The following is a 20,494-nucleotide window of genomic DNA, read 5'->3' on the forward strand; positions in this document are numbered from 1 at the left end:
AGCCTTTTGGGTGCTCAATGGGCCACACCGGCAGGATATTGGATATACCTTGATGGTATGCCCAGCACTTGCAGACATGACTTTGCTTCAACACTTACGTGATGTAATTAACAGGGTTTATAGAAGGGCCTTTCTGACAATGGTCAACATTTACAGCACATCTTCTTTAGTACGTTTCACAACACATTATGATTACAAGGTTAAATGAACTGTTTCCTGCAGGAGGACTCGGATTATCTAACACCATGTATGCCCGGCTGGGGGAGATCACATCCCTGGATGGTGCAATTGCTGTGACTTTAGCTGCTCACCAAGCCATAGGACTAAAGGTACAAGCTTGTGTAATACCTCATTACTGTGTATGTTAACATTCATATGCTCTGTGTTTCCTGATATATTTTATACAAGCACATACACATCTCTTTGTATCTTTCTGTATCTCTGTAGAAAAGTGAGGAATAGCACCTCTCACTGTAGTATATGTAAATGAACATCTGTCCTATCCCCAGTATATAGTGGTTAACCCTTTGAGTGCCAAGTGAATTTGTCAAAAAGTGTGAAAATTGCCAAGCAAACCTTTTTATTCATCATATGCAGTGCCAGATTAAGCCTTCGGTGGGCCCAGGGCACTTGTCATTACTGGCCGCAAACTGCATGGGAGAATATATCACTATAAACTTGGTCAATAGGTAACTGCAGCTGATATATAGATATATATCCCATGAAAAGCCTTTGTTTGTCCCTCTGCACCTTACTCTGTAGGAGACCTAACAGTCCCAGTGCTGCCTCTGATTAAAAACCCTCCCATGACTAGGCTACTGCTGCTGTTTTCCATGGGCCTGAGAAGCATGTAATGAGCTCCACCAATCAGAGCTCAGCACAAACGTCTCAGCCTCTGCCCTCTGGTGCAAAGTGTCATGGGACTTAGTCAACTCCCAGTAATGCACTGCACACTTGTGCAATCAGTGTGCCTTGGCTCCCGATGCTCAGCACCATTAATCATTGTCACATTGGCAGATAGGTGAATAGAGTTGATTTTATAAAGTGTGGTGAGCGCAGCAAGCTACCGAGCCCAAAGCGTGGCGAGGGGACGCGAAAAATGAGTCCAAAGCGTGGTGAGCGGATGCGGATTACTTGACATGTATTCCGATTCCCCTCGCGGGGCTCACTGCACTCGCCAAACTTCGGGCTCCTTTTGCGCGGGACTTGCGCTCGCCACGTTTCGGGCTCGGTGGCTCTTTATAAAATCAACTCCACGCCGACGGGGATAGTGGGGGTATGAACAGGTCGGGAGGACGTGTACCGTGGGTCTCACTGCGCTCATCACGCTTTGGACTGATGTGGATAGTGGTGGTGTGCTAAATCTCATTGTATGCAAATCGCATGCGATATTTGCATACAATTTGCATACGATGCGATCCGTGGGCATGGGCACCGTGATAATACACAAGTTACTTTTTTTTAACGCAACATTTTTTATTTGAATTTTTATGTAACAATTGTGAGTGACGCTGGCATTTTTAGCTGAGATGTTGGCACTTAAAGGGCTAAACCACTTCAAGTTGCACAGATGAGACCTCCCTCTTTTTTATTTAAATTTTTTTTGTTTAAATCAGGTAATTTTTTTTTTTTTTTTAAATCCGGTATTTTTATAAAAACTAAATGCTTCACAATAGGGTTTGATGATAGTCAATTCGCCTTTAAATCAAAAAGATCCAGAGGATGCTTTGTTGTCGGTAATCCATTCTTCGTTATTCCTTCTAGACAAATCCAATGCCTATGTCAGGTTGTTGTTCATAGATTATAGCTTGGCGTTCAATACTATTCTCCCAAACATTCTGATTAATAAACTTCGTAGACTGGGGTTCTCAGCGGCACTATGCAACTGGATTTTAGATTTCCTGATTTAATAGACCTCAACAAATAAATTGGCGAATATATATCTTCCCCTATTCAAATTAGCACAGGTGCGTCTTGAGTCCACTTTTATTTTCCCTTTTTTACTTATGACTGTTATCCGCAGGCGGATACTAATCTTATTATAAAGTTTGCGGACGTTACTACTGTGGTAGGCCTTATTAATGACGGAGATGAGAGTGCCTATAGAGAGGAAGTTGATGTTTTAGTTAGGTGGAGTACTGAAAATAATTTATTATTAAACCTGACTAAGACCAAATAAATTATTATTGATTTTAGGCGAGGTAGGAAGATGGAATTGATGCCTCTCCAGATCAATAATTTGGTAGTAGAGAGGGTTACAGATTTTAAACTATTGGGAGTAACTATCTCTCAAAACCTTACTTGGTCTGCCAATACTGATTTGATGGTTAAGAAGGTTCACCGACGTCTTTTTTTTTTTTTTTTTTGAGGAAGCTCAAAGTGGCTGGGTTTTCTCAATTAAATCTGATCAGGTTCTATAGAGGAGTTATTGAAAGTATTATCTCATACTGCATTGTGGTATGGTTTGGTAACGGCACAAAAAAAGACCTGATTAAACTGGACAGGGTGATCATTCTGCCGCGGCTATTATAGGCTGTGAGCTGCCCTCTACTGAAGAGATCTTTGTTAAGAACTGCCGGCGCAAAAGAGATAGTATTATGCTTGATCCCCACCATCCTTATTATAATATGTTCTCATTTTTACCATCAATGAAAGGGTTAAGGCTTCCTAAGCTACGAACTACACGTATGAGAAACAGTTTCTTTCCTTTAGCAATTATTGATTTTAACCAAGATCGTTAATTGTTGTCTTTCTATGTTTCGTACTGTAATTTTGTTGTTGTTCAATTTTTATTGCGATGACAATAAAACGGTTATTATGATATTATTATGTAGCATTTTGATTTGAAAGTATTGCTCAACATTGTATGTTAGCACAATCTTACCTATGCGGTAATCTATGGGACTGATGCTATATAGCGTTGATAATATGCGTTTTCATACCTTTCATCTACCTTTTTTATTTTTAAACTACGGTGGCAGCGCAGCACAGCCCAAAATCAAATATGCGAGCCACCCCAAACTTTGCCAGACATTGCCGGCTGAGAATCACTGGAAATTGGTATGGCTCCCCTATTATTTACATTTTGGACTGTGCTGCAGCCCTGCCTATGGAGCCACCAATAATAACCACTAAGAAAGCCTGTAGCGCAGAAATGGACCTTTTGGCTGCTTGTTATAAAACCATAAGCAAAATGAAGGGACCTGCACATGGGGAGGTGAGCGTTCTCAATGATGGCAGATAGCTCAGCACACAGCTCCATGAGAACACTGGCCCTGACCCCAGCGATTAACTAGATTTATCCAGCATGCTGGATATTAATTGCCGGGCGATAGTGAGAGGCGGGGCCATGCAGCACTATTGCTATGGCCCCTACACACGTAGCGATCAGGGGCATTTTCTAAATTATCTAGTTATATCTCTTTGAAAATGCCCGGGAATCGCTACGTGTGTAGGCCCCAATACAGGAACTGAATTCTTCCTTTTAATTTGATTGGGTACTATTACATCATGTATTAGTAATACAATGCTAATTGATTAGTGTCATCTCTTCTAAGATAATGAACTTTATGCGATTTTTATTTCTTATATTTTACATAGTATTACATTCAAAGTATTGCTTTTACATTACCCTTACATCGCTGCCTACAGAATTTCCAACAGAATTTATTTTACTGTGTGGTAAAGCTTTTAACACTCGCTTAAACCCGAAATAATAAAATGTAATGTACAATGAAATCATTTCTTATATAAGCATAGACCATAAAGATCGTCCCTGGAACTGAATATGTGTAGTATTGGGCGGATGGCTGGGAGATCCCGCACATATACCAGTCTTCAGGGACTTTGGTAAGAGACAGCCTATAATGTCTCTCTTCCCCGTGTATAAAGCTGCACTATCACTTGATAAATGATTTTCCTTCTATCTAGAAGCTGCCTGAAATGCGTCTTGTTTATGACGTTATTACAGCACTGTGTTTTGTATCTTGTGAGTTCTGTTTATCCTTCATGTGTTAGGTTTATGATGTGAGGTTGTTAAGCTATTTCTGAAAAGCAATAGTCCTCTAAATTGTATTTCCTAATAACATGGACACTTGATTTTATTATGATGCTCTGAGAGATGGGAGGTTATTCAGTGTGAAGATTTGCAGAATGACTTCTCTTTTATTGCGGTTGTGTTCAGGGATTACTGATTGCCGGCAATGATGAGCAAAAAGCCAAATATCTGCCTAAACTGGCAACCGGTGAACACATTGCTGCCTTTTGCCTCACAGAGCCTGGAAGGTATAGTATTGTTTAGTTCTACTTTTAAAATGTATATTTTACTAATGTTTTTCTAACTTGATGGGAAATGTGATCTGAGCAGGAGGCTATGGGAATGTCGGGGTGGCAGTGCAGTGCCTAAGTTGATGTTATGTGGATATTTCCAGTCCAGAGGGGTCAAATGTGGCAATGGTCTGTGTAGTCTATGGAGGGGAATGGTTTTTTTGGGCGTCCTGCACCAGCATAGCATTTCAATTGTTGGTCCCATTGGGTATGAATATCTTGGGTGTGCATTATTTCTACTGGCACCCTCCTCAGCGTGTAAAATGTGCAAAAGTCCAGATTTTCACACACTTTCCTTGTTGTGCCCAATAGTCTAGACTGGTGCCCAGTCTATTTGGGTATGATCTCCATGAAAAGTAATGTACACCCCGAACTGGCATATACCCTTGAATAGAGCCTGGTCTATTGTGATCGGTCCGATGCTGGAATAGATATGAAGGGGTAGTGCAATAGTGTGATGGAATGAGCAGAAGATTTGGAGTGGTGGTATAAGCAATATCGGGGGTTGGGGGGGTGGGGTCAGTGTGGGGCACGGGAGCATCATGAAAGACATCTTAAGGATCCAAAAGGGAGAAGGAGCAGAACCTAGAGAATATGATTCACAATGAATGGGGAATGAAGGATATCTGTAAGGAGCTTGAAGATGTAGGGTAAAGATAGTTGGGGTTTTGGGGTAGGTAGAAAACAGTGGTGTGATGGGTGTGCAGATAGAAAGCAATAGTCACAGGTCATCCAGACAAGGTCACCGTGAGGTGTACAGCTGTGTACACACGGTGCCATTTTGGCTGATTTGGACTATATTGTAAAATCTCATAGCAAGTAAGTCAGAATCACGCAATGTTCAGCCGCATGTAATGTTCAGCCGCATGTAAACCTAACGTGATCCTGATGTGTGGCCCCACGGTGTTGATATCGCATGGCTAAATAGTCAAAATTGTCCGTTAGCCTTAATCTCACCATGTGTACACACCATAAGAGGGGGCCGGTACAGATAGCTACGCTCATTGGAGCAGCTCTCCGTGCACCAAAGCGCGAATGAGGTGTGTGTGCATGTGAAACGCTCGTGTGTCCCTGTCCCAGCTCACCAAATAAGTGTGGCTTCATCTGGCTTCACCTGTATATTGGTATAGTATTCATTCTAGCATCCTGCACCTTTTGAAACACATGCAGTTCCTCTTTCTTGCCTGGGGTGTCGCTATCTGCTTTGGTGTCTATCACATAGTGGCCTGTATCTCAATACAGACCAGACTGTACTAGAAGAACAAATTAATGTGTAGCCAGTTCAATGTTTTTTCCTAATGGCTGTTCTCTGATCCTGTTCTGTGTCAGTGACCCCATAACCATGCTTTACAGGTAACAGTACTTGGGAGAAATAGATAGATAGCAGGTATTGAACAATGTCAGATAACCAATGTACAGTAAGTGGGACTGATCTTCTGAAAACAATGTCTTGTATGTACCCATACATGCAAGGTGTTGGAGTGCAGTGTGGTAGGGTGCTACATTGGGGAAGACAACATAAAATCTTTATTTTTATAATTTATTTTATTTATCTTCTAAGATAAGTATCCTCAATACAACAGATAGGGACTACCATTTGGTTGTTTTGTAGTAATACAGATTAAGCTGGCCATACGCTTTTGCCCGATTTCACCCAATTCTGACGCTTTGGGCTGAAGTCAGGTGAGAAGTGGCAAATCGCAAGTGTTTTAGATCCGATCTGCGATCCTGTGCATACGGATCAGAGCCCCTAGTTCACCAGTGCTGCACAGGATATTTTGGATTGGACAGCCCCGGCAGCACTTGCTTGGATCGCATGCGATATATTGCATGCAAAAGAACTGCATGTGAGGGATCCTGCTGCCTGAAGAACTGCTGGGAGGTTCAAGGGGTCAGCTGCGACTTCTCTTATTGGAGAAGTTGCAGTAATGTATGGCTAGTAATCTGGCTGCAAATCCCCATTTTTAGTCTTTCTTTTTCTATTTGTTACGGATATTCTGGCTTGCTCCTCAGAATTCTGTTTTTCTTTTACAGTATATTTGTAAGTGGCATCAATTGCTATATGAGAATTTAATTGTAGAATGAATACAATATTGTGTTGCTTAGTGTTCAGTGCCATATTTAAATCTGTGTTTTTTTTGTGGTCTTGAGCACTGTATTCCTGGCAAATGGTAAATACTGAATTAATTTGGATATTTCTGACCTTTTGCATAAGTGCTTTGCCCATTGTGTCTTCAGGCAGATATTTGTTTTGTTGGGCGTTTAGTACAGAGGCAGATGACCTGTGTTTTCCAGTGGTATGGTTTGCTGATACTTGTACAGTATGTCACAGATTGTCAGAACCTGCCTGAGCTCTATACACCTTTGCAATGATGAGTGCTGTATGCAAATGTCCTCTGTACTGATGCTGGGAGTTTGCTTTCTTTCCAGTGGGAGTGATGCTGCATCTATCAAGTCTAAAGCAACCCTGAGTGCTGACGGCAAACACTATCTCCTGAATGGTTCGAAGGTATGTAATATGGTTCTCTGTTTTGGGTCTATTCGATTTTAAAAGGGGACTGAAACATGGTGACATTAGCATAAAACATGAAGTATTTTAGGAGGGCATGTGTCTGAAGGTTCTCTATGAACATATCTCAGAGGTGAATTGAAATCTCTGCATGCAGTTGGCAGTATAGCTTATATCTGTCTATTTTAAGTTTATAAGACTAAAGATATCTGGCAACAACGGTAGTTTTTGGGTGATTTTTACATTTCACTTTTTTTTTCTCTAGAACATATTTTGAATCTAAAAGCAGATTCTGATATTTGGCGTTATCTGGCAAAAGCAGCAGCATGGTAAATCATGTTGGGACACTAGTCGCCTGTAATAAACTTGTTCATGGCTAGAAAAGTCCCTGTTCTATTACAGCTTAGAAAACGAAAGCACACTTCATGTGTATAATGTAGTTCTCAGTCTTGTAGATTGCCACAGCTAGCCCATGCCTCTGCTAGTGCACGTCTACACTTACCTGTCACTTCATAATGGTTCCTGTTTGTCATTCTGACTGAGAAATTAAAATACTTTCAAACTATTATCGTTTATCTCAGTGACCAAATTATATGGTAACTAGGTGATTCATCGCGCCCTACCTGCGCTCTTCACACCGTTGTAAGGGGCTGCGCCCCCTTAATTTGTGAACATTTGTATATGAGAAAGATGGTTAGAATTGTATGAAAGATGCCCAGTATTGCAACTTGAGTTATAGGTGAAATGTGTTAAATAGAGAGCATATGATGTGGAAGGGGGTGTGCATTGTTTTGTTTAATTAAAAAGCAGTTACAGAGTAAGATGTACATTGATAGTGTGGATGGTACAGTGACATTTGTGGGTGTGGGGGGGGGGGCTTTGTGTGCATGTTGTTTAGGTGTGTGTGTGCAATAGTATAGTAGGGTGTTTTTGAGTCAGCGGCTCCCCACTGGCGGAGGTCACGACACAGGAAAACAGGAGGCTGGGTAGTGATGGGAGTCGCCGCGAATTGCGGGGGGGGTGCTGCGAATCGCGGGAGGGGGGTCGCCGGGGGGTGCCGCGAATCGCCACAAGAAAAAATCATTGGTGTCCATGTCGACACATGAGAATGAATATGAAAACATTGAAAAAGTGAAAAATAAATCTTCAAAAACTCATGTCAACCTTTTTCATTGTCGACCATAGCCATGTCAGTGTTTTACATGTGCCATTTAATCGTGGGGTTGCCGTGAATCGCGAGCGGGGGTGGGGGGGAGGGAGGAGGTGAGGGGTGTCCGCGAATCACGGGAGGAGGGGTCGTGGGTGGATGCCGTGAATTGCGGGAGGGGGGGTCGCGGGGGGGGTGTGGGTGCCGCGAATCGTGGGAGGGGGGGACGCGGGGGGTTGCAGTGAATTGTGGGAGGGTGAGTCGCGGGGGCGGGGGGTTGCCGCAATGACAGGAGAGGGGGTCAGAGGGGGGGAATCGCGGTAGGGGGGTCGCGGGGGGTGGGGGGGTACCGCGAACCGCGGGAGGGGGGGCCCGGGGGGTTGGCGCAAATCGTCGGAGGGGGGGTCGCTGGGTTTCACGGGGTGGGGCCGCAAATCGCGGGAGTCGCCGCGAATTGCGGGGGGTGTGCTGCGAATCGCGGGAGGGGGGTCGCCGGGGGGGTGCCGCGAATCGCCACAAGAAAAAAATCAACACAGAAAGGTCAACACATGTAAATGTTGACATAAGTGTGGCACTTCATTGGTGTCCATGTCGACACATGAGAATGATATGAAAACATTGAAAAAGTGAAAAATAAATCTTCAAAAACTCATGTCAACCTTTTTCATTGTCGACCATAGCCATGTCAGTGTTTTTACATGTGCCATTTAATCGTGGGGTTGCCGTGAATGGGGGGGGGTAGGGTTACCACCTCATCCCTTTAATTCCGGACACATATTAATTACACAGGTTCTGTGGTAGTTTAAAACCAGGTGAAATGGAGTCTTGAAGTCAGCCAGCCACAGAAACTGTGCAATTAATATATGTCTGGAATTAAAGGGCGCAGGTGGTAACCCTGGGGGGGGGGGGGGGGGGGGCATACCTACCAACATGACCCTCTCCAGGAGGGATACATTGCTCTGTTTCTGGACTTTCTTCTTAATTTATGGATTACCATCACCTGTGCTTAAACACCTTTCTTATCAATTACCCTGTTTAAAACAGGTGATGACAATCATAAATTAAGATGGAAGTCCACAAGCAGAGCATTCTGTCCCTCCTGGAGAGGGTCATGTTGGGAGGTATGGAGGTGGGGGGCGCTCACCTGGTGTGTCTGGTGAGTAGCTGTGTCTTTGCTGTGTAACATGGAGAGGCAGAGGGTGTCTGGCACTGTGGGCTCACTGGGCTGGTTCTCTCTCATGTGAGTCAGTCAGTGACAGATGTAGCCAAATATATAAGAGATACTTTTTTATTTTTCAAATGTACTAGGTGACCCTGGCGAAAAGTTCACATGCAATTGGGCCAAAAGTCCATTTTAAACTGTGATTTTTAAATAAACAATACAATGTGCAATTCTAAATTAACAGTTCCTCAGACGAGAACTGAATCTTTAAAAGGTAGCACATTTATCGATTTTTGCATAAGTATAATGGGAGAAAAAAAGGATTGTCACCAAAAATCAACTTCTAGAAATAATATATATACTGATTTAATTTATACCTATTTCAAACACTTGCGCATTCCCCGTTCTGTCGGAAGCTGTAGCAGCCCTCCGCCCACCTCCCCCACCTGCTTGCTCTGCCCCAGCATGCCCCTGTTACCTGCCCGTCTCCCTGGAGAAGGAGAAGGGCAGGGAAGCCTTCGGTCCCCGTTGCCTTGCTGACGGGGATGTGCGAGCAAATGGGCTTCCTAACCGGTTTTCTTAGTGCTCTGTGAGTTGCCTGCTTTTATGGTTGTTTTTGGCGATATTACAGTATGTGCTATTAAAATGAACCCTACAGCACAAAGGGGTAGATGTATGAAGCAATGATAAGGGGTGGGGGGGGGAATAAGTGAGCCAGAGGAGTAGTGGCCCATGACCACCAATCAGCACCGAAATAACATCTATCATTTGCATAATATAAAATTCTACAAAGCAGCTGATTGGTTGCCACGGGCCACTTCTCCACTGGCTCACTTCTCCTCCCTTATCACTGCTTCATAAATATTTTCCTTTTTTTAAATAAAAACAAAATCCTAATGTTATAATAGCGACATACAAAATATATCTTTTCAGATCTGGATCTCAAATGGGGGTCTGGCGGATATATTCACAGTATTTGCAAGGACAGATGTTGTTGACAAAGATGGAGTCACAAAGGATAAAATTACAGCATTCATAGTAGAACGAGATTTTGGTGGGGTAACCCATGGAAAACCAGAGGATAAGCTCGGAATCCGAGGATCAAACAGTAAGTAAGATCTTTTTATTGGGTTATTTTAGTCTTTGTGAGAGGAATGCTCAGAATGAAAAGGTAAAATTATAGGGGACCTTCTTGCAATATTTCTGTTTATTTTGAGCTTTAACAGGGGTACTGAATACAGGAGCCCTAGGATTTGGGAGATTCTTATACCTGCTTTCTTCATGATTCTCTAGACTATGGGTGCTGACGTATAAACTGGTGGGTGTAGGCTTGTCAAATGAAAACTGCATGAGCCAGAAGTAATGAGGTCATTGCATACCATAGACCGGTGCAGTCCTATTGGGTATCTCAGCTCAGGAGGGATAGAAATGTATTGGCATTGAGCAAATCCAAAATCGATGAAAACAAAAAAAGAACAGTATAAGAATTCATGGCTGGGTTATAAAATAACCCCAGAAGATTAGATTGCATTGTTGGGCTTTATTCAATAACAAACACAATTCTTCATTACTTTAATTCTATGGTCTGGCCAAACATTACTTGAAATTACAATAGCTCTGAACCCACTGTTATTGATTCTTATAGTCATGTGACGTATGTGGTAATTCTACCAATATATGTATGACATGCAGTCTGCTGGGCTGAACTTGTTCACGTAAGCTCCGAAAGTTCTAAAGTTATAATAGTCTTTTTTTAAATAGTTCTTGTATGCTCGGAGTCACGCTGATCGCTAAGCCCAGGATTCTTAGCTGCTGACCTATTCTAATCCTTTTCCATTGCACTCAGAATTTTAATTTCCTTTTATGTTTTATGTACCAGAGAATAACATACTTAATTTCTACATGACCTAAAATTACCTATTCTGGGTGTTACTTAAAATTACCTTTTTTTTTTTTTACTTAAAACATAAAAAAAAAAAGGTACTTATGTAGTATCTGGGCTGCCGATTTTTTGATTGTATGCCTTAAGTTAAGGCATACAATCAGATGCGATGCGATGCGATATCGCATCGCATCGCATACGATGCGATGCGATGCCATGACCCGATTTTTCCATAGGATTCAATGTTAAAATGGACTGAGTCCATTTTAACATGGAATTCAATGGGAAAAAGGGGTCCTTTTCATACCCCTACTATCCAAGTGGGCATGGAGTTGGATATAAACCTGTGGCGAGCGTACCGAGCCCGAAGCGTGGCGAGCGAAGCGAGCCCCGCGAGGGGACGGTATTCTGTGTCCCCTCGCGGGGCTCGCTGCGCTCGCCACGCTTCGGGCTCGGTGGCTCGCTACGCTCGCCACAGGTTTATATCCAACTCCATGCCCACTTGGATAGTAGGGGTATGAAAAGGACCCCTTTTTCCCATTGAATTCCATGTTAAAATGGACTCAGTCCATTTTAACATTGAATCCTATGGAAAAATCGGGTCCATCGCATCGCATCGCATCGCATCGCATGCGATTTGGTCGGGTGCGATGCGATGCGATGGACCCGATTTCAAAATCGGCAGCCCAGTTACTACATAAGTACCAAAAAAAACTTTTTTGGGGAACTGTGTGGAATGAGTAGCTTTCACATGAAATTCATATATACAGATGTGTCCTGTTAGAGCATGACTGCCGGCTCCTGAGATTCACACCCGCAATTCACAACGCCGGGTCCCCGACGGCCACCCGCTATTTTCCCTCGTGGGGGTCCAGGACCCCAATAGAGGGAGAATAGAATAGGTGGCTCGCGTAGCGAGTCCGCAAGGGGCTTTTTTGCGCTCGCCATGCTGTCTGACTCCAGGCAGTCGGGATAATGACTGTCTGAGTCCCGTACCACACCCCCACATTGTGGTCACAGGTCCTTCAGTAATTCAGGTGACAAACTGTTCAATGTTTCAGTCTCCACAAATTTCATCAGTGCCAGTAGATGGTAACGGCACCAGTGACCTGGTATATTAACTGGTACCTCTCTCAAATGTTCAGAGGCGGTGAGCCCATGGTTATTATGCAGACCACTATATAACAGTATGTTTCAGTGTATGTAGCACCATTCATCAGGACTTTAATTGTTTGCATCTGCAGCTGTATTCCTAATGTATAGTAATGATGCCAATCTTGGACAATATATTCAGGTTATTCTCTAAAGGCAATGAGCCACTATCGTGCTTACCTAATCAGTCTGTCTGTCCATGTATCCACCCCATTGCCACTTCCAGCATTACCTCCCAGCATCAGCATGTGCCTGTTGGTGCTTATTCATTGCTACTGTGTGCGTCTGTCTGTGCTTCCAGTCTCCTTGTGCTGCAGATGGTTTGAAAACGACATCCCATCAGTGATTAAATGGCTGCTCACTGTATATACTGCCAGCACTGGTTTCCTTCTGAATATTTTCTGCCAGTCTGGGCCATTATGGCAGATCACTTCCCCTTCACAAGATGGTCACAAATCTCTGAACTCTTCATTTAAAATGTTTGGCTCATTGAATTTTGCAGTCTATTCAGAACATTATAGCTCAGCTATGAAGAGCTTTTCTCATGCACTGTTTTATGTATGTGTCACCGTAAATACCACGGCTGTTGTTTATGCGAGAGACCCCCCCCCCTTTAAATTGCTGGGATGCAACGTGTAATTGCAGTATCACACAGATTTTTTTCTTAAATGTCTTCTAATCCTCATCAAGTACAACTGTCCTGCGTGTTGCATATGCTTCAGCCCGTGTACATGCATTCAGCTTTGCCCCGCATGCCTTCTGTTCTGTACAACAGTCAAAGTGTATAAGGAAACGGTCTGTGGTATAATATATCTACATGAAATAGTCCGTACTGTGGGTCAACCTCATAAGAATAACATGCAAAGGGTTGCCAGGGTCAAAATGTCAACTTTTTTGTCAACCATTTTCATGTCAACACAAGTTTTGATTTTTTTCCCCCTTTCCATTTTATGTTGATCTTACCAATAATAGTTCAAGTGGATGGTAAATGAAACCCATTCAAAAAACTCTTGTATCTGTCGGCCTTAGACACGGTTGACCATTTACCTGTGGGCCTTTTCCTCTTGAACTTTTTTTTGACCTTGTTGACCTCTTGTATATTGGCCATATCGGCTAGACCTATTGACTGTCTAACTAGACTCTGCCTCAAGTCTACTGGTTAGATAGATTTGAGACATTCATTTTTCGTGTTTCGGGTTCTTAGATTGAGGGCCAGATGTCTCAAGCTTTAAAAGTGATAAGATGGAGAATGATAAACAACCAGCCAATCAGCTCATACCTGTTATTTTTCAAACCCAGCCTGTAACATGGTACTTAGGAGCGGATTGGCTGGCTGTTTATCACTCTTCATTTTATTACTTTTTGAAGCTTGATACATCTGGTCCTGAAGCTTTTCCTGTTATCTGCAACAGGAGAATGTTGCTGTAGTATAGGTATGGGGTACAAGTGGTGACATGCGGGATATCCATGGTTCCCCGCTGCCTGTAACACACTAACAGCAGCCAACAATGAAATTAATACTTTGTTGTATTGTCTATTATTCAGTAAGCCCCGTGAATAGTCATTGTGTGACTTAGGGGTAAATTTACTAAAGTGTGAGTTTGTAGAAGTGAGCAATGTAGCCCATAACAACCAATCAGATCCTACTTGTCATTTATCAGATCCTACTTGTCATTTATCTAGGTCAGGACCTTCTAGAACAGGGATGGCGAACCTTCGGCCCTCCAGCTGTTGTTGATGTACACATCCCAGCATGCCCTGCAACCGATTTATCATGGCCAAAAAGCAAAACTGTAGCAGGGCATGCTGGGATGTGTTTTTCAACAACAGCTGGGGGATCGGAAGGTTCCACATCCCTGTTCTGGAAGAGAATAGCTAGAATCTGAGTGGTTGCTATGGGCAACCTCTTTCACTTTCTAAAAACTCACATTTTACTAAATTTACCCATTAATGATATTGTCTGATCTTGGTTAATGTGAGACACTGAGCTCACACAGACATTAGAGAGGGTGGTGCATGTAATGCTACGGGTGATGGCAGTCAGTGGTTGTATGGCTTTTATAGCTTTCGTGTTCTACAACTCCAGAGACTTTGTTCTTTCCCTTTTAAAACCTCTACCGTAAATGAAATCGTGTTGTCGCTTTGTAATACCCCAGAGAACCTTTATGTTTAGTGCAATGAGTTCTCGGTGTTCAAGTTGGCCATATTGTAGAAATAGGGGCTGATGTGTTTGCTATAGGGGTTTGTTTTGTTGTTGGGCTATAATTGTATGATTGCAGCAATGGCAATGTGAGTGATTTCTGCAATTCCCCAACTCATACACTTTTAACCTGTTCAGCCATAAGTTTGGAGCTTTAATTAAATCCATTTGTCACTCTGCCTTTTGTGATTTATTGAATTTCCTGAGCTCCACAGTCTGCAGATTTTGGAAATGGCCTTTTAGGTATACACATTGATTGGAACAGCAGACTCATCTGCACATCGATAGACTCTTGTGTTTCTGAAAATGCTTTCCCGAAGATTAAAATATCCACCTGTGCAATATACCTGCCAGTGGGTTCTGTGCATGAATGCTCATTACTACATAAACTTCTTTTATTGAGTTTCTGCATTGGGCACGTTCTGAGCCTCCTTCCTAGGCATGCCAGGCTAATAGGATCAGATTGTCTATAGCAGCAGTAATTAAAGGGTACACACATTGCAAGCAGTGACTGCACTGGGCAATATTTATATATCACCAGCATACATTTGAGAACAAGCATATTCATTAATAAACAACAACAGAGTATTATGATGCCTCATTGGATGTCAAGTCTAAGGTGGGGGGGGGGGAGTGTATGAGGACTTATGCTGACTTCATATTCAGTCTATGTGGGGTTATTCAATCCCAGACGATATTTCATCCTATTCTGAAAGTTTAATAAGATTTGGATTGGCAAATCCACGTCTCTTGTCTAGTTCCTATTGAATAGGCTATCGGAAATATCATCCAGCATCGAATACCCCCTAAACCTTCAAAACTTTACCTGAAGCACAAATCAAGATCTGTGTACAAAATGCAATACAATTTGCAACACAGTTGTGTCAATTAACTCTCTAATTTTTAAATGAACAAATTGTACTTGTTTCCTAGCACGGCAACAGCGATAAAAATTGTATCCATCGGGTCCTAAAAAAATCGCGTCTATCGCATGCAACCAAATCGCATGCGATGCGATCTACGCGATTTTAACATAAAATGGTCCCTGAGACCCGATTTTACATTGGCCCAATGTGAAATGCCCCCCCAGACCCCAATTTTCTTTGTATCCCCACCCTGATGGGTAAAATGCCGCCCCATTGTTAATGCCACCCCACGATGAATGCCAACCCGAAGCGTGGCGAGCGGCGGTGTTACGCGTCCTCCGACCTTTTCTTACCCCCACTATCCACGTCGGCGTGGAGTTGATTTTATATACTGTGGTGAGGGCAGTGAGCCCGAAGCGTGGCGACCGGACGCGCATTACTTCACAGTTATTACGCGTCCCCTCGCGGGGCACACTGCGCTCGCCACGCTTCAGGCTCGCCAGACTATATAAAATCAACTCCACGCCGATGTGGATAGTGGGGGTATAAAAAGGTCGGAGGATGCGTACCGCCGCCCCTTGCGGGCTCGCTGCGCTCGCCATGCTTCGGGTTGACGTTCATCGTGGGGTCGCGTTAACAATGGGGGGGGGGGGCATTTGACATACAAATTACCCATCAGGGTGGGTATACAATCAAAAATCTGGTCCATTGGGCCATTTAACATTGTACCCTATGTAAAATCGGGTCCATCGCATTGGTCGCATTGTATGCCATTATAATGGCATACAAGGGACCCGATTTTACATAGGAATTTAACATTGAATATGATGCATTCAATGTTAAATCGCGTCGGTCGCATCACATGCCATTATAATGGCATGCTATGGACGCGATTTTTTAATTGTCGGGAAAAAGGCTAAAAATAGCCCTATAATCGCATTGGTCGCGTCCATCACACACCTTAACTAAAGGTATGCGATGACCCACGATGGGCGCTGTGCAAGGAAACAAGTACCAAACAAATATTAAATCAAAATGTTTAGTCTTAATTAAAATATTTTGGTTATTGGCCAATGTCTAAAATATCTAATGGATGGTTCTTGCATTAAAAATTGTGTTGTTACATTGTAACTGGAACCCTAAATCCAACAGATCCCGACTAAAAACCTTTTATTAATAGAGTACTGTATAACTATACATAAAACAAAGCAAAAAAAGGTTATGTTTAGAAGTTATTTACATGCAAGTGTGAAGTTTTCTTGAATATAGGATTCCAAGTATGGGCTGTGTGTTGCCTAATGCTATTTCACTCTATAGTCTACCAGTGGGAGCCAGTGGCCTTTTCCCCAGCTGATCTTCTTGTGGGCAGTCTCAGTGCTGACATTTTGCGAACATCCGGTTACACGCTTCTTCCCTCTTAATCATGGGTGCTTGTTTTGGCTTAGAGTTTGCTTATTTATTTCAACTCAATAAATAGGGACTATGCAGTTTAGAGGCCCATACACATGGAGCGATTTTGGGCTATTTTCAGTCTAGAATGCTAAGAAATTAAGCACAAATTGCTCTGTGTGTGCAGCCTATAACACAGTGGGTAGCATGCATTGCTGGTGCATCGCATGTGTGTGTATCGCGATGTGTGCTGAGCGATCTGTGCTAACCTAGTTTGCTTAGCACAGCACAAAGTCCCCCTGTGCTTATAGGGTTTCAAATTTCAGCTGCTGGCATACTATATAGTCACAACCTGCAAAGAGCCATCCCTTTTTAGATAACCCATTGCAACGGTTCTCAAACTGTGGGTCCTGACCCCATGTTGCTAACCATCAGGCTGATGACTTTTCTAATCTCAGTGATTCAAGGAGTCTTAAGTCTGTTGATTTGTCTGTTATGTTAGACTCCTCCCATCATGTTGTGCCTCCACAATGCTGCCATGTATGTGCTGTCTGCTGCCTACACCTGTGATGTGATGACCTTCTGCAGTAACTTGCTGGGGTCCTGTCATTATTTTAATTGTCTGATGGGGTCCCAGAGCAAAATAGTTTGAGGACCCCTGACCTATTGGATACAAAACTATATCAGGATTACAGGGAATGTTAGTAAAATGGGAGAGGAGTGGTGAAATACGTCTTGGAAAGACACATTTCCTATTAAATGCGCAACTTCATTCTTGGGTCTTAATATACCTATCCATCGTACACATCTATACCCCACATCAGTGATTAGGTGAATCACAGCGGAGTTTTATAGGTGGAATGGTCTTGTTTTGTAATCCATGAGTCGTTGACCTTTAGTAGACCTGACGAGCTTCCCATAGTTACTGTATCATACTTATATTGGCTAAACAAGAGATTGCTGAGTTAATCGTGGTTCTCTGGTGTTCAGTTTAGTAAGCTTACTACAGCAATAGTATTGCACTTGGCAAATACTTGTTTTATGAAGGTGGTCATTTTTCTAATATTTGTCAATCTAATATGTCCGCAAAATGAAACAAACAAAAGTTGCTGTTTGCGCCACTAGTAAATGTGTCATCTTAACATGAAATTCGCCTGTACGTGTTATTTGTCCTGGGAATGTGAATTTGAAACCTGTGTAAATGTGTGCAAAATACTGCGGTTATGTGATGCCTAATTTACCTGAATTATTTACAGCCTGTGAACTTCATTTTGAAAACACCAAAGTTCCCATTGAGAATGTTATTGGTGAAGTTGGAGGTGGCTTTAAGGTGAGTTTCTGGCCTTTGATCCGAAATTTTAACTTGCTGTAATTGGTCCTCTTCTCACATTTTTCCTGCCTACTCTGTAGCCAGCCCCCTGATGCCATCTCCTGGTCCCCTCAGGCAGCCCCCTTGAATCATTTCCGCTGTCTCTGTCTCTCAGTACCCTGAGAACCACATTTTCTTTACAAGGATTTATAATTTTCAGGTTGCAATGAATATTCTGAACAGTGGGCGCTTCAGCATGGGTAGTGCCTCGGCTGGGATGATTAAGAAGTTGATTGGTAAGTGTAAACGTGTTTCTTACTGTTCTCTTTTGAAGTGTATATGCTTTCCCAGATATGTGGATTATATCTTCCTTGTAGTTCTATTGGGGCATTGGTTAGAGTGCAGCAAAAGTCATTTCATTATTCCTGTTATACTTTTTTGAAGGGAGGTGTGTGTGTGTGTGTGTGTGTGCGCGTGTGTGTGTGTTGGGAGGGGGGGGGTGTTAATTTCTCGCTGAATCATTTCACCTAAAATTGCAATTGCTTATCACTTCACATGGGGCGATTATGTGATAGTTCCGGCAGCAAGGGGGAGCAGAAATAATTGGCACCTGTGGCATGCATGCCTGAACTGAGCAATAATTGAATTGCTTTCTGAGACACAGGGTGCCGCTAAAGCAATTGAATTTCCCAGAGTGTCTTCCTGTTCTGTATACCTGGGTAGTTGTGGGAAGTATCACTGTTACTTGTATACAATAATAATAATAATTTTTATTATTATTAATATCATTTATTTAAATGGCACCACAAGTGCTCCGCAGCGCCTGGCAATACATGAAAGAGCGAAAACCAAATAAACCTGTCTTGTTCCCCTTCTGGCTAATCTAGAAATGTCAGCGGAATATGCCTGCACACGGAAGCAGTTTAATAAGAAGCTGAGTGACTTTGAATTAATACAGGTGAGGAGATAACTTTGTGATCCAGTCTTTGACCTGATAATGGATGTCATAGTATTAGCACACACACACAAGGGTCAGATCAGTAGTTGTATGCGGTCATCCCATGTTATTCCTAGGACTGTGCATCTTCTGTAGCTGAGCACACACATCTACTGATGATACTGAATCGTACGCATCCTAGTTGCAGCACAAATTGTATCAGAATGGGTAGGACTGGGGGGCAGCAGGGTAATCATACGTAATCTAAAGGTGCCCACACACTGTACTATGTGCTCCATGCCATCTTGCGTGTGACAGTTTGCACTGTTATTATTATTATTATTATTATTATTATTATTATTATTATTATTATTATTATTATTATTATTATTATCATTGTTTATATGGCGCCACAATGGTTCTGCAGCTCCTGACAATAAATAGATGATTGCAAAACAAGAATATATTGAATTACAGTACAACCCAAATTAGGACAAGTACATGGTAAATAAAGACGGTTACATCAATGGACAGGGCACTGATGCAATTCTAAGGGTGGCAGAGACTTTTATACTAAGAAAAGTTCATGAGGTGAGAGGGCCCTGCACATGAGAGCTTACATTCTAAAGGTAGTACTTTAACGTTTCCTTGTGCGGTTTAATAGAAGAGTATGATGATTGGGACTGGATTTCCATATGCCAATCTACATTATCTAAGCAAACACAGACATATATATATATATATATATATATATATATATATATATATATATATATATATATATATATATATATTATATATATATATATATATATATATATATATATATATATATATATATATACGAAAAAAAGGACGCACTCTCCAGGTTTTTTTTAAATGCAAGATAAAATCAGCTGTGTATTTGATAAATCATCAGAAATATAATATCATGGTATACTCAACGTTACGTAGCGTTTCAGTCCATCTAGGGACCTTCATCAGGAGCTGATCAACATGGGCATCCAATAATAAGGCACAGCATAGACCACACAGCAGGTTCCTACAGCAAGGACCCACTGCTGGTCATAGTGCTATTTATACCTGCCAGGGCATGAGAAAGGGCGCCAAAATTTGAACACTAGGGCACTTCCGCGTTCCACGGTGGCCCGCACATGACATCACTTCCGGTCACGGAAGAATGGTGTGGAAATGATGTTTATAAAACAGACAGTGCTGTGACATATGTGTAGCGCATAGCGATGGGCGTGTGTCCAACTTTATCACCCCGCTGCGATATCTCTGTGGCGTGTGTGAGAAAAAACGGCAAATGCGACAACCGGAAGTACCTGACTAGACGCCGGACTCCGGACATCAAGCTGCACAAATGGGTCCCCGGGAACAGTTCCCTGTGGGGATAGTTCCGCCGACTGCATAATGGGACTAGTGTCTCTATACATGGTGTGCAGCCAATAACAAGAATGTGAACACCAGGGCACTTCCGCGTTGCACGGTGGCCCGCACATTACATCACTTCCGGTCACGGAAAAATGATGTGAAAAATGATATTTGTATCACAAGCGGTGTTGTGACACATGGATAGCGCATAGCGCTGGGCGTATGATCCACTAAGTCA

General features: G+C 42.5%; 1 protein-coding gene across 1 annotated transcript in view; it reads left to right on the forward strand.

Moving 5' to 3' along the window:
- Positions 1-20,494, forward strand: part of ACAD9 (acyl-CoA dehydrogenase family member 9) — a 74,931-nt gene that overhangs the window by 36,277 nt on the left and 18,160 nt on the right. The window contains exons 4-10 of the mRNA XM_083156431.1: positions 223-329; positions 4,184-4,284; positions 6,757-6,835; positions 10,078-10,252; positions 17,890-17,963; positions 18,163-18,238; positions 18,830-18,900. Of these exons, the coding sequence (XP_083012557.1) occupies positions 223-329; positions 4,184-4,284; positions 6,757-6,835; positions 10,078-10,252; positions 17,890-17,963; positions 18,163-18,238; positions 18,830-18,900 (683 nt within the window). The remainder of the gene's footprint in view (positions 1-222; positions 330-4,183; positions 4,285-6,756; positions 6,836-10,077; positions 10,253-17,889; positions 17,964-18,162; positions 18,239-18,829; positions 18,901-20,494) is intronic.

The sequence above is a fragment of the Crinia signifera genome, chromosome 8, assembly GCF_055691185.1.
Source record: "Crinia signifera chromosome 8, ASM5569118v1, whole genome shotgun sequence".
Classification (NCBI taxonomy): Eukaryota; Metazoa; Chordata; class Amphibia; order Anura; family Myobatrachidae; genus Crinia; species Crinia signifera.